This window comes from Pipistrellus kuhlii, unplaced genomic scaffold, assembly GCF_014108245.1.
Source record: "Pipistrellus kuhlii isolate mPipKuh1 unplaced genomic scaffold, mPipKuh1.p scaffold_m20_p_12, whole genome shotgun sequence".
Lineage (NCBI taxonomy): Eukaryota > Metazoa > Chordata > Mammalia > Chiroptera > Vespertilionidae > Pipistrellus > Pipistrellus kuhlii.
Window position 1 is genome coordinate 14,385,441 of NW_023425427.1, and position 12,268 is coordinate 14,397,708.

The 12,268-nt window shown below is 36.9% G+C and overlaps 1 protein-coding gene across 4 annotated transcripts in view; it reads right to left on the minus strand.

Moving 5' to 3' along the window:
• Positions 1-2,671: 2,671 nt before the first annotated feature.
• TGFBR1 (transforming growth factor beta receptor 1) overlaps positions 2,672-12,268 on the minus strand; it is a 43,831-nt gene continuing 34,234 nt past the window's right edge. For 2 of the 4 annotated variants that reach the window (XM_045579963.1, XM_036433215.2), the window contains exons 5-9: positions 11,004-11,171; positions 10,217-10,373; positions 7,533-7,657; positions 6,066-6,196; positions 2,672-3,927 (exon numbers count right to left, since the gene is read on the minus strand). In XM_045579963.1, the coding sequence (XP_045435919.1) occupies positions 3,802-3,927; positions 6,066-6,196; positions 7,533-7,657; positions 10,217-10,373; positions 11,004-11,171 (707 nt within the window). In that variant the 3' untranslated portion in view covers positions 2,672-3,801. The remainder of the gene's footprint in view (positions 3,928-6,065; positions 6,197-7,532; positions 7,658-10,216; positions 10,374-11,003; positions 11,172-12,268) is intronic. The other 2 variants (XM_045579962.1, XM_036433216.2) reach the window with 2 other exon arrangements.

The window sequence follows — 12,268 nt, forward strand, 5'->3', positions numbered from 1 at the left end:
TTCTAGAAGTCCAGCATTCTTAGACAGAGGGCCCTTGGCTAACCCAGTCTTCCAAACAGACATAAGAAGCTGTACCACATTTCTGGAGCTATTCCTAAGATCTCAAAAATATGTGAACGGACATTTTTTGCCAACTTGTAACAGAATCATAATTTGGAATCTCTATTATCTGGAGCCAAAGCACTGCCACAATCAAGAAACAAACAAACAAACAAAAAGGTGACTTACAATCGTTCTTTCAGTGTGAGGATAAAAATTAACTCTTGATGTGACATGTCTAATGGGATACTGATTCTGTTGTGCATTTTAATTAGCACTTTGCCATCATGTTTTACAAAATTCTCTGTGACAGTTCTCAGAAGTAGAGAGAAATAAAAGGTAACTCACACATAAGCCACAAAGCGGCCCAGTGACCAGTTATATTTTATAGTAAGAACTGAAATTTGGAATTCTTGATGGCATGGCACTCTACACCAACTCAAGGCACTTCCTGAGCACTATTATTACAGCAAAATTATAGACTCAGCTCTTTGGGCTTCACCCTGTCCTATAGGGGATACAACTGGCCATGGCTTCCGGCATATCTCCCACTGCCATAGCTGCCACTCCTTGGCCAAGGCTGAAGTCAAAGTAGGGCAGCCAGCAGGACCATCATCTGCCTGATCTCCAAACTTGGAGACCCTTCTCAGTAACATCTAATATTCAAGGAAATGAAAAATGAAAGTATGTCCCACAACTTCCATCAACCATTTTAGATATTATGATAGATATCAAAATCAGCTATTTAGTTGAAAGGCTGCTGGGAAAGGGGAGAGGAAGGTTGGCAAGATTATGGTCTCTGAGTTAGGGATCAGCGGGAAGGCAGGTTGAAAGAAACAGAGCTGAAGTTATAAAAGGAAGGAGGACCATGCACATCTGTGCCCCAGGAGGCCATACCTCCCGTTCTCATTCCTACAGGGTATTGACAAAATGGATGTGGACAGATAATTAGCCTGAAGGTATATATTAGCCACGTTGAAACTTAAAAGGTGAGCATCTGAATACAGGCAGTATAAATAAAGGCTTAAGTTTTTAAATGACAAGATTAATACTCTAGTCAAACTTAACTACAGTTGATCTGTTTCATTTTTTAAATTAATTTCATTTTCAATATTAGCCAATTGAGGTTTATCAAACTGTCATTAGCCAAACAAGAAACTAACTGCAGTAATACGTACATCAAATTTATAACTAAATTTCAACTTAAAAAAAAAATTCCCTGACTCATGAAAAATACATTTTATCAACTTAAGTATAATTGTAACTCAATCTTTGATTTAATAAACAATATCATCAGCAAAAAATTGATTCCCATGCCGAAACCGGTTTGGCTCAGTGGTAGAGCATCGGTCTGCGGACTGAAAGGTCCCAGGTTCAATTCCAGTCAAGGGCATGTAGGTTGGTTGTGGGCACATCCCCAGTAGGGGGTGTGTAAGAGGCAGCTGGTCGATGTTTCTCTCTCATCGTTTCTAGCTCTCTATCTCTCTCCCTTCCTCTCTGTAAAAAAATCAATAAAATATATATTTTTTAAAATTGATTACCTTGTATGAAAGTGAGTAATTATATATCACAACTTTAAATCAGATAAGAACTTTTGGTAGGTTCTTAAAATTATATAAAAATAGTTTTAGTGATAAAATACATTGGTCCCCTGGATTTCATAAAGCAGATCTGGGTAGATTTAGAAATGGCAGGGAAAAAAAGAGTGCCTAGTCACAGAGCTAGGGATTATTAAACAAATTATGTAACACAATTATAAAAACAAACCTGTCACATATTTGCTTTGATGAAATTACAGAAACTACAAAAATAACTCAAATTTGAAGTCAAAATATTAACCTCTAAGCACATTTCTTCTGACATTTTTAAACACATGAAATTGACACTAAGTTCCTGTGTAATGTCATTCTTTCTAAAATTACTTTGGTTTTAAGACCAAATAGTCTTAAGACATTATCAGAACGCAGTTCAGTCAGAGTCAATGGCCACTATCTCTTACTGACCGTGAATGGCCACCATCTCTTACTGACCTGAATACTGTAAAGGTTATTCTAACCCTTTCACTGGGAATCGACAGCACTGTAAAGTCAGTGTCTTTCTTCACAGCTAAGATAGTTTTGCCCCCTCAGAATAAGATCACAGTGATAAAGAAAACTTTAAAAATTGTAAAAGCTCTGCAAAGACTTCTAGCACTGGAAGTAAAACCAGTTGTTATAAGCTTTTTCAACTTAATGTGAGAAGACCATGACCAGTTTATTTTAAACATTCAATTTAACCAAAAACACCTGTAAATGGAAAACCTTTACTCAGAATATGCTTTAGCTACCTCTCTCCCAAATACCACGAGTATGCTGAATTTACTATAAAACCATGTAAATCAGCAGTTAAAATATCTGCAAACAGAAGGAAAGACTAAATTAAAAGCTGCCTTCCTCAAAATGTAGTGAGATCTCAAAATCACACTAACTCTAACCTCAGCTGCAGACAGAAAAATCCACCAGTGACTCCTACATAACAAATGTGACTCTTGCACATCTGTTATCTACTCAAATTATTAACTACCTTTATCTTCCTAGAAAAAGGCCTATCATTTAACATTAACCATATTCTAACTTTAAACATAATTCATCTTAAAAAATAACACTGTCTTTGATCAAATACAGAACAAAATGGCTTACAAAATGCCACACAACTTTCCACAAGCAGCTAGACAAATTTTCCGTTTTAAAAAAATTAGCCTGTATGCTACCAATTTTAAATTAAAGTACTATAAGCATCTAGAGTGCCACTTGATATTTTTTAAAGTATACTTAGACGACACAACTAAAATGCAAAACCCTGATGAGAGACTATTCAACATGACCATGATAACAATTTACCAATTAATGCCACTTCATTTCTTTAGTGGTTTAAGCACATTCTGGTAGAAAGGCATTTTTAAATTGGAATACTAAATGACATCACAAAAACTCTTAAAAAAAGAAAAAAAAGCAAAAACTAAAATGTCTGGTTTACCCCGATAAACTATCTGAATTGAAACACTACAGGTTTTAACATACAAGCAGACTTTAAGCAATTCTATTCATTTCCATTACAAAGACACAGAAGTGGCACTTACTGGTATAGTACAATCCCATTTGAAGGCATGTAATATTCTGAATATGTGAAAGAACAATAATTATTACAAAATAAAATTGCATAAATTATGTTCTTCACTATTATATGAGGTCATTTTTAGACTCAAGCTAAGAGTTTTTTAAGTGTTAGTTTTAAGATCCTGAAATTTACAGAACAGTACATTCAGCGTCTGAATCAAGGAAACTCTTTAGTGGTTCAGAATCCTCTGAGAATGTACTAACCAGGAGGAAATTTCTTTAAAAAAAAAGAAATGCTTCCGTATGACTCAACTATCCAGCTCCTTTACCCTTAAAGATGATCTTCAGCACAGCAGAGTTGCCTAACGTTAAGACCAGAAATTTTAGCTTTAAAAAACAAAGAGTTTTGTATTAATAAAAAATAAAGGTAGACTATGCAACACTTTGTAACTGTCCTGGGAAAGAAGAGTTCATAGTGCACAGAGAGGGCCCACATGGCTGATTCCTGGGCCCAAAGAAACCCTGGGAAGCTTTAAATTGACCTATGACACTGTTGCAAAAGGAGCAATATCCTTCTGTTCCTCTCAGTGAGGTAGAACAAGTGACCTCCCAAATTAGAGCCCAGGAGCAGATCTGAAGAAAAGGAGAGTTCAGCAAAGCCGCAGAATTACATTTTGATGCCTTCCTGTTGACTGAGTTGTGACAAAGTTTTCTTAATCCGCAAAGCTGTAAGCCTCGCTGCTCCATTGGCATACCAACATTCTCTCATAATTTTAGCCATTACTCTCAAGGCCTACAAGAAAAATAGAAGAAAAAGAATTAATGCATGCAACCCTTTCCATCAATCTAGATAAGGATATAATTTATCTGTGAGTTTTCTTTTCTAAATGACGTTTCTAAATGTACAAGTGTTTTGTTTGAGCATTTGTAATACTGTGTGAATAGAAATAACCTAAATTTCCATCAATGAGGTACTGATGCCAGCAGCTGGAAAGGAGACACAGAGCGACTCACTCTGCACACCTGAAAAAGCTGAATCCTAAACCAGAGCAACATAAGGCAAAGAAAGAACGTGACTCACACTAATTTAGAATGAAATTCAGGCGAAAAATAGGAGCATTAGCCAGAAGAGCTGGAACCCCAGATAACTGCCCCTCCCCCAGTAATAGACTACAGCCGTGGTCAGCAAACTCATTAGTCAACAGAGCCAAATATCAACAGTACAACAATGGAAATTTCTGTTGAGAGCCGAAAACCGACTTCTGCGCATGGGCCACGAAGTTTTAGTTGCACTGTATGTGTGCACCCACACGTGCTATTTTGTGGAAGAGCCACACTCAAGGGGCCAAAGAGCTGCATGTGGCTCTTAAGCTGCAGTTTGCCGACCACTGGGCTAGAGGTTTGTATCTGAGAGAGTGAAATAGCAATTTATGATCGGGGGAACATAGACGAGAAAGTTCCATACTGACAATATACTAAATGCTAAAACCACAGACTTTCTCCCCAAAACACAGTCAGCAACATGTACATTCTACTCCAGGGAAGAGCCTTAAGAGTCTTCCCCGGAGCATGTGAGCAGCCCAAAGGGAGAGACCGGAAGGGACGACATCAGTGGCCCCTGTCAGAGCGCTTCAGGATTTCAGTCAGAAAGCTCCATCCACGTGCACAGAGCTTCCTATAAGCATTCAGCGCCTTGTCCTCAAACAGAATACGAGTCTCATCAAACATCTGAGAAAAGTCTATGAAATGCAGAAGCTGACACAAACAGAAAAAAAGCAGCGTGGAAAAAACGGAAGCTGTATACAGAGGGAAAAAAATCAATAATCTATTACTAACATCCTCAAAGAGGTAAAAAAAAAAAATTTATGGTATTGGATTTATCATTGATAGGTTTTTGTTTCTGAGGTCTAACATTCATAATCAGAGTTGAAAAAAGAAACGAGAGGAAAATGAAAAGAGAAAATCAAATAAAATATTTCAGAAACATTTCCTAGAAACGAACATTTGTTTTCAGATTAAAAAGGACCAAGTGCCCATCACAGACATATATTCATTTAACAAATGCCTACCACGTACCAGATTCCATCCCAGGTACTGGGGATACGACAGTGGACAAACACAAAACCCCTGCCTTCATAAACCTTATATTCTAGAGCAGTGGTTCTCAACCTTTCTAATGCCGCTACCCTTTAATACAGTTCCTCATGTTGTTGTGACCCCCAACCACAAAATTATTTTCGTTGTACTTCATAACTGTAATTTTGCTACTATTATGGATCATAATGTAAATATCTGTGTTTTCCGATGGTCTTAGGCGACCCTGCTAGCAGTTCTCAATCTGTGGGTTGCGACATAATTTGTAAGTTCTTTAAATTTACAACTACAAAAAAGATTTCTAAAACTTTTTGTCAGAGCTAGGGTTGGAAAGCTCACACACTGTGGGGAAAGCATTTCCCCCAAATTTCTGGTGAGTGATCATACGGGCAATGAAATGAATAAGATATAAAACCATCTTTATAATCATCTTATCCAAGTTCTCCATTTTACGAAAAGTCATGCTAAAGTTCATTTGCCCAGCATCACTCTGAAATGGTATCCAGGTTTGACCTAAATACTGGTTTCCTGATTCCTGTCAGCACAATCTCACTGTTTGGGACTGCCCAGATTGAAGGAAAGTATTCATTTAAAATGCAGGTGCTCTGGTTACTGGCAGATCCGAATAAACACTGTTCTCATGGCCGGTGCAAATACATTATGGCCCTTTCAATGTGCTTAAAAATTAACACGAAAAACAAATTATTCTCTTTACTCAGTTTAATTGCTATGAAAAAGAAAGAGAATTTGTGTTTTCCTTAAAGGAAAGTAGCAAATTTGCAGTTACTAAGCAGAAGTAGTTTAGAGAACTGCATAGTATCTAAAAGAAATACTCACTTCACAGCTCTGCCATCTGTTTGGAATATTTGGCCTCAACTTCTGTTCACAAACAACTTTTCTCATTTCTTCAACTGATGGATCAGAAGGTACAAGATCATAATAAGGCAGCTGGTAATCTTCATGAATTCCTATATTGATTTAAAAAAAGAAAAAGAAAAAATTGATTTTATTTGACCAGACACAAAGGAGGTGCTGAGCATGCTACTACAGTGTCCCATTACTAAACTAGGTGAGTGAACAGGGTTCACAGCTTGCTGTCTCATCCCTATCTATATCAACAACCCACCTCCCTAACTTGATTGGGCTCACACCTGGAAATTAAATATTACTGTGGGATCATAAAGGCTATTTGAATGATGATGAATTATGAGCTATGGGGTCTAGATTGACAGTTTCCTCTAGAACTCATAAGAGTTTTAATGGATTTTCCTTCTATGAGTGCACAGCCTCTCACTTGGTATGGGAATATATCCTCTATCACTGAGATGTGAATCCTACAAGACAAGCTTAAGGTACAAATCCTATCCTCTACTTGCATCTGTCAATAACCTGTTCTCTCTGTTACAATGCAGAGACATACTCTGCCTCTCACTGCCTCAAAAACCTAAGACCCTAGACTCAGCCAAGTGTGGGCTCCCAGATAAGAGCTTTTCTCAAGGAAATATAAAAAGTACTCAATCTAAAACTAAATTTAAAAGTTAAAACAAACCTGGTCAGCATGGCTCAGTGGCTAGAGCATCAGCCCACATACCAAAGGGTTTCAGGTTCAATTTCCGATCAAGGGGATGTACCTGGGTTGCAGGTTTGATCCCCGACCGTGTCAGCGAATAAGGAAGGCAACGAATCAATGTTTCTGTCTGTGTCTGTGTGTGTGTCTCTCTCTCTCTCTTCCCTTCTGCTCCCTCTTGAAAAACACACACACACACACACACACACACACACACACACACACAAATGAAAAAATATCCTCACTCCCTGAGGATAAAAAAAAAAAAAAAAAAAAAGTTAAAGCAAACTTACTTTAGAAAGTAATGTAATGGTGGTGTAATTGTATTGTACTCTGTTGAAAAATTTCCAAGTTGGAAAAAATAATCTCAGGGGGGAAAAAATCATTTAGACTCAGGTGCATGCTAGACAGTTTCCTGGGTGGCCACCAAAGCAGTCATCCAGTCAATGTAACTCTATTTCAAGATAATAAAAGGTTAAATTTTGATGCTTTCCAAGATTCAAGAGGAAACAGAAAAAGAATACATTAGGATAAAGCTGTGCATTAGGTAAAGCATGTCATGTTGTTTTCCTCTCATTACAGGTTTTGGCTCCATTATTTTCTTGGCACTCTCCTGGTCACCTGGTGAACATAATTTCAGACCGTTGATGTGTTTAATTTCATTCAATAAAAGAGAAAGCAATTCTTAAACAACTTCTGTTCATGACAAACTGTTGAGGAAAGGGGAAGAAATTTACCACCAATAGAACATCTTCGAGCTATTTCCCAGAATACTAAGCCCATTGCATAGATGTCAGCACGCTTGAAGGATTCAAAGTGTTTCATATTTATGGAATCATCTAGAACTTCAGGGGCCATGTACCTAAAAAAGAATTCAGTACTTTATTTTATTGAATGGTGGCCATATTATTTTTGAACTTTTTCTTTTACCCCTGAGAATTAAAAGAAAATTTTATGGTTCTGCTGATTTTTTTAATGACTATTCTTATAGATATTTTCCCAAAGTACATAAAGTACAAAGTGAAAAATCATTTCATTACTACCACAAAGTGTTAACATTTGATGAATATGCTTTCAGACATTTTTTTTGTCACTAAATCATTATTTATTCATTTATTGAGATTCTCATTTCAGCTTTAGCAAATGTACTCTAAATGTCTAAAAAATGAAAAATGCACCTAACTGAAGCACATCAGATTAAGAAGAAAATGAGAGTAGAAAGCACTTAGCTTTGGTATCAGATTATAAATGTAAAAGCAAGTTAGGGCAAGAGAAAGACCATCAAGTCGTTAAGATGTCTCATATTTTCAGTGCAGCAGAGAGAAGTTATATGCCGCCAAAAACTCAGGAAAATTACAAACTTAGTACTATGAATGTCAGATGTAGTAGTTTGCTACCACTACCATAACAAAATGCTACTGGCTGGGTAGATTCCATAACAGACATGTATTCTTTACAGTTCCGGAGGCTGGAAGTATAACATCAAGATAGTATCAGGAAGTTGGTTTCTCCTGAGGCCTGTCTCCTTACATGTGTTCTCCCTTGCCGTTTGTCTCTGTATTTTTCCCCCCCAGACATTTCTTATTCATACAAATACAATATTATATAACTTAGATCATATTAAATTTAAGAAAAGTATTATATAACCATACTGGTTTTCAAATTAATGATGTCAATTAAATACTAATTGCTATCTTAGTTTTCAATGAAAGCCACAAGAAATAACGGTGACTGTTAACAAATTTCCTAATGCACACCACCTACTCTAGTCATGTACTCTTCAAGAATTACATATTTTAATCTAGAAGCCTCCTCATTAAAATTGGATGGACAACAGGGCAGGGACATATCCCAGGAGAGAAAATAGTAGGTTAAAATGAAAATGAGCCGAAACCGGTTTGGCTCAATGGATAGAGCGTCGGCTTAGGGACTGAAAGGTCCCGGGTTCAATTCCGGTCAAGGGCATGTACCTTGGTTGCGAGCATATCCCCGGTGGGGGGTGTGCAAGAGGCAGCTGATCGATGACTCTCTCTCATCGATGTTTCTAATTCTCTATCTCTCTCCCTTCCTCTCTGTACAAAATCAATAAAATATATTTAAAAAAAAAAAATAAATAAAATGAAAATGAATGCTAATTTTCCTATCGATGCCACATTGTGAAGTTCTGAGGTTTCAAATGCCCTACTAAGGTTACAGATCAAGACCTACAAAGACCTGCGGCAACCACTGTACTGTAACCAGAGTTTAGAATTCTGAGTCCCTGTTGAATCCAGAAGTCATAAATACAACTTAGATAGAATAAAGCTTGGCTCACTTCAAGGCCAAGACGGCAGTTTGAAGATATGTTGTAATACAGAGCAAGTTTGTGTTCACAGGTTCAAATCTCAGCTCTGCAGCTTACCATCCATCTTAAGAGGTTGGCCAATTACATAACCTCTCTGAGGTGTATTCCTCATCTGTGACTTGAGAATAATGACAACTACCTAGTTAGATTATTTTGAGAACTTGTGGATTCAAGAAATATTTACTGAGCATCTACTATGTATTAGGCACTGTGATGGATGCTGGGAATACAGACTACTTCCAACTGGCCTACAACCCAATGGAATATACAGATAAATAAATAATTACACCATTATGTGTTAAGTGCCTTAATGGTCCAATTTCAGCATGCTATGAGAGCTGTTGGCAAGAACACCTAACAGTCCAGAAAAGGATTCCTATGAAAAAGAAAGGGTGAGCACAAGTTATGGAAACAATAGGGGGAGATGGGTTCTAGGTACAGCACATGCAAAAGTTCTAAGGAAGAAAGGCAGGCATATTTTCAGGAACTGAAAATAGTTGGAATAGCTATAGTACAGCATTTGAGGAGGGCATCAAATGAGATAATGTATAAAAAATTTCATTAAAATGATTGGCACACAGTAGGTACCCTATAAACATTAGCTCCTACTGCTATTATAATTAACATAACTAATGAAAATATTTTCTAGCCGGGACCAGTTTGGCTCAGTGGATAGAGCGTCGGCCTGCGGACTGAAAGGTCCCGGGTTCGATTCCGGGCAAGGGCATGTACCTAGTTGCGGGCACATCCCCAGTAGGGGGTGTGCAAGAGGCAGCTGATCGATGATTCTCTCTCGTCGATGTTTCTAACTCTCTATCCCTCTCTCTTCCTCTCTGTAAAAAATCAATAAAATATATTTTTAAAAACAGAAAATATTTTCTGGAAGGACTATCTTTCATCAGCAGGCTTCATTTTAAGTCAGGTAACCTTGCTTTCAGAGCAGACAAAACCATAAGATCTTCCACCTATGGCCAATCTAATAAAGGTCGAGTTTCAGAAAAAATATATATATGCAAATGAGAAGGAAAAGAATTTTGTTTTTAGAACATATTAAATACTATTTATTCGCAAGTATACCGTTTTGTCCCCACTCTGTGGTTTGGAGCAATATCAATTGTATCTGTGGCTGAATCATGCCTTACTGCCAGTCCCAAGTCTGCAATACAACAAGTTCCATTCTTCTTTACCAAGATATTTTTTGATTTCAAATCTCTGTGAGCAATGGCTGGTTTTCCTAAAGAAAATAAACATAATTGCTTAAAAGGTAATACAAATCACAATTTTTACCTGGGTCATTAACAATCTCAAGTGAAACAGATAGCAAGTCAATAATCACTAGACCATAGAGATTCATTGGTGTCTGATATCCTACATGGCACAAGTATCATAGCATAAACATTTCATAACTAAAACATAGTATTTAATTTTTCAACTGTAAAAGGGTCTCATGGAGTCTTATCTCAAAGTCAAATATAATTTTGTTAGATGGCAAGATAACATTTATATAGCATGTTGACATTTATAAAGCATTTTCACTTTCATTTGATAAATAAAACATAATATTTAATGTTTTTGATAAAATGAAAGTGAAAATATAATGAAAAATTAAAAAAAATATCTCTTAGACTTGAATTTTAAAATCAATATCTTTAAAAATCACAAGTAGGAAACTGAATGCTATTTTTAAGAACACACAAAAATATCAGTATTGTTACAACGACTATAGGCTCTCTAAACAAATTCCCAGATTCCATGTGAGATTTTCAACAGAAAGATAACATTTCCAATTAGCCTGACTTCTTACAAAAATGTTCTAAACAGACACTAGATCCATGAAAGTAAAAACAGGATTGCTTCAAGTTACCTTGAGTACCAACAATCTCCATATGAAGATGGGCAAGTCCACTTGCTGTGGACAGAGCAAGTTTTATCATTCCTTCCACAGTAACTGTGTATCTGTTCAAATAATCAAAAAGGGATCCATGCTCATGATAATCTGATACCAACCAGAGCTGAGTCCATGTACCATTGTCTGCAAAGTATAACAATATTTCAGACAGTCTATAGAACATTTTCAATTTATTTGTTCAAAAGTTATCACTTTACTCTCTATCCCAAATCCCACAACAATATGATTGAACCTTACATTTGTAAATATTTCTTTCATATTTTCCTGTATTTTTTGTCTTATACTTTTACATATGTATCCTTTAGTTCCTCAGAGTAAGCCTCATTTCCTGAGATAAGGCTGGATGACTAATCCCATTTAAGAGACAAGTAATCAGTGAAGGGCTGAGGAAGGGGAGTGAGTGAGGTGGAGGGGGCCAATGAGGGGGGAAGGAGACAATTTCTAATGCTTTCAACAATAAACATAAATTTTTTAAAAAGAGAGAAAGACAAGAAATCACAGTTCAAATATGGTAATCTTGAGTCTACACAGACTGTGGTAGAGTTGGGAACTCTTTAGTGCCTAGAAAAATGCCTGGTTCAGGTTAGGTGCTCAATGATTGTTTCTGGGAAGAGGTAAACAATGAAAGAAAGCAGCAGGAAAATAAGAAGTATCAGGATCCTAGTGTGGCCACAGTATGGAATGGAGCAGTATGGAACAAAACTCAAAGTAAGGTGAAATGAAGAAATGCAAGCTTCAATGAGAGGCTCTGAATATAGTTAGTTAACAAAGAAGCCACACAAGATGACTATGACTATAAGGCTTCATAAAAGTATATCACTGACACAATGGAAAAGCTGAGACAGAACTGAAATGTCAGGAGAAGAAAAAGTTGGGACTGAACCCAGTTTTACACATACAAGGTGATTTTAAACGTCAAGAAATAGGAATGTATGTGCCATAAGATCACTTGTAAACTGATGCATGAATTTGCAATGTGTTTTCCCATGGGGATCAAGGTAAAGGTTTTGGATAGGCTGGACCACAAAAGCCTATTTAACCTATAAGTAGCTAGAAATATATGAAAAACCACATTTCATGAAATTGTGAGCCCTAACTGGTTTGGCTTAGGGGGTAGAGCATCAGCATGCGGACTGAAGATCCCAGGTTCAATTCTGGTCAAGGGCATGCACCTTAGTTGCAGGCACATTCGATAGGAGGTGTGCAGGAGGCAGCTGATT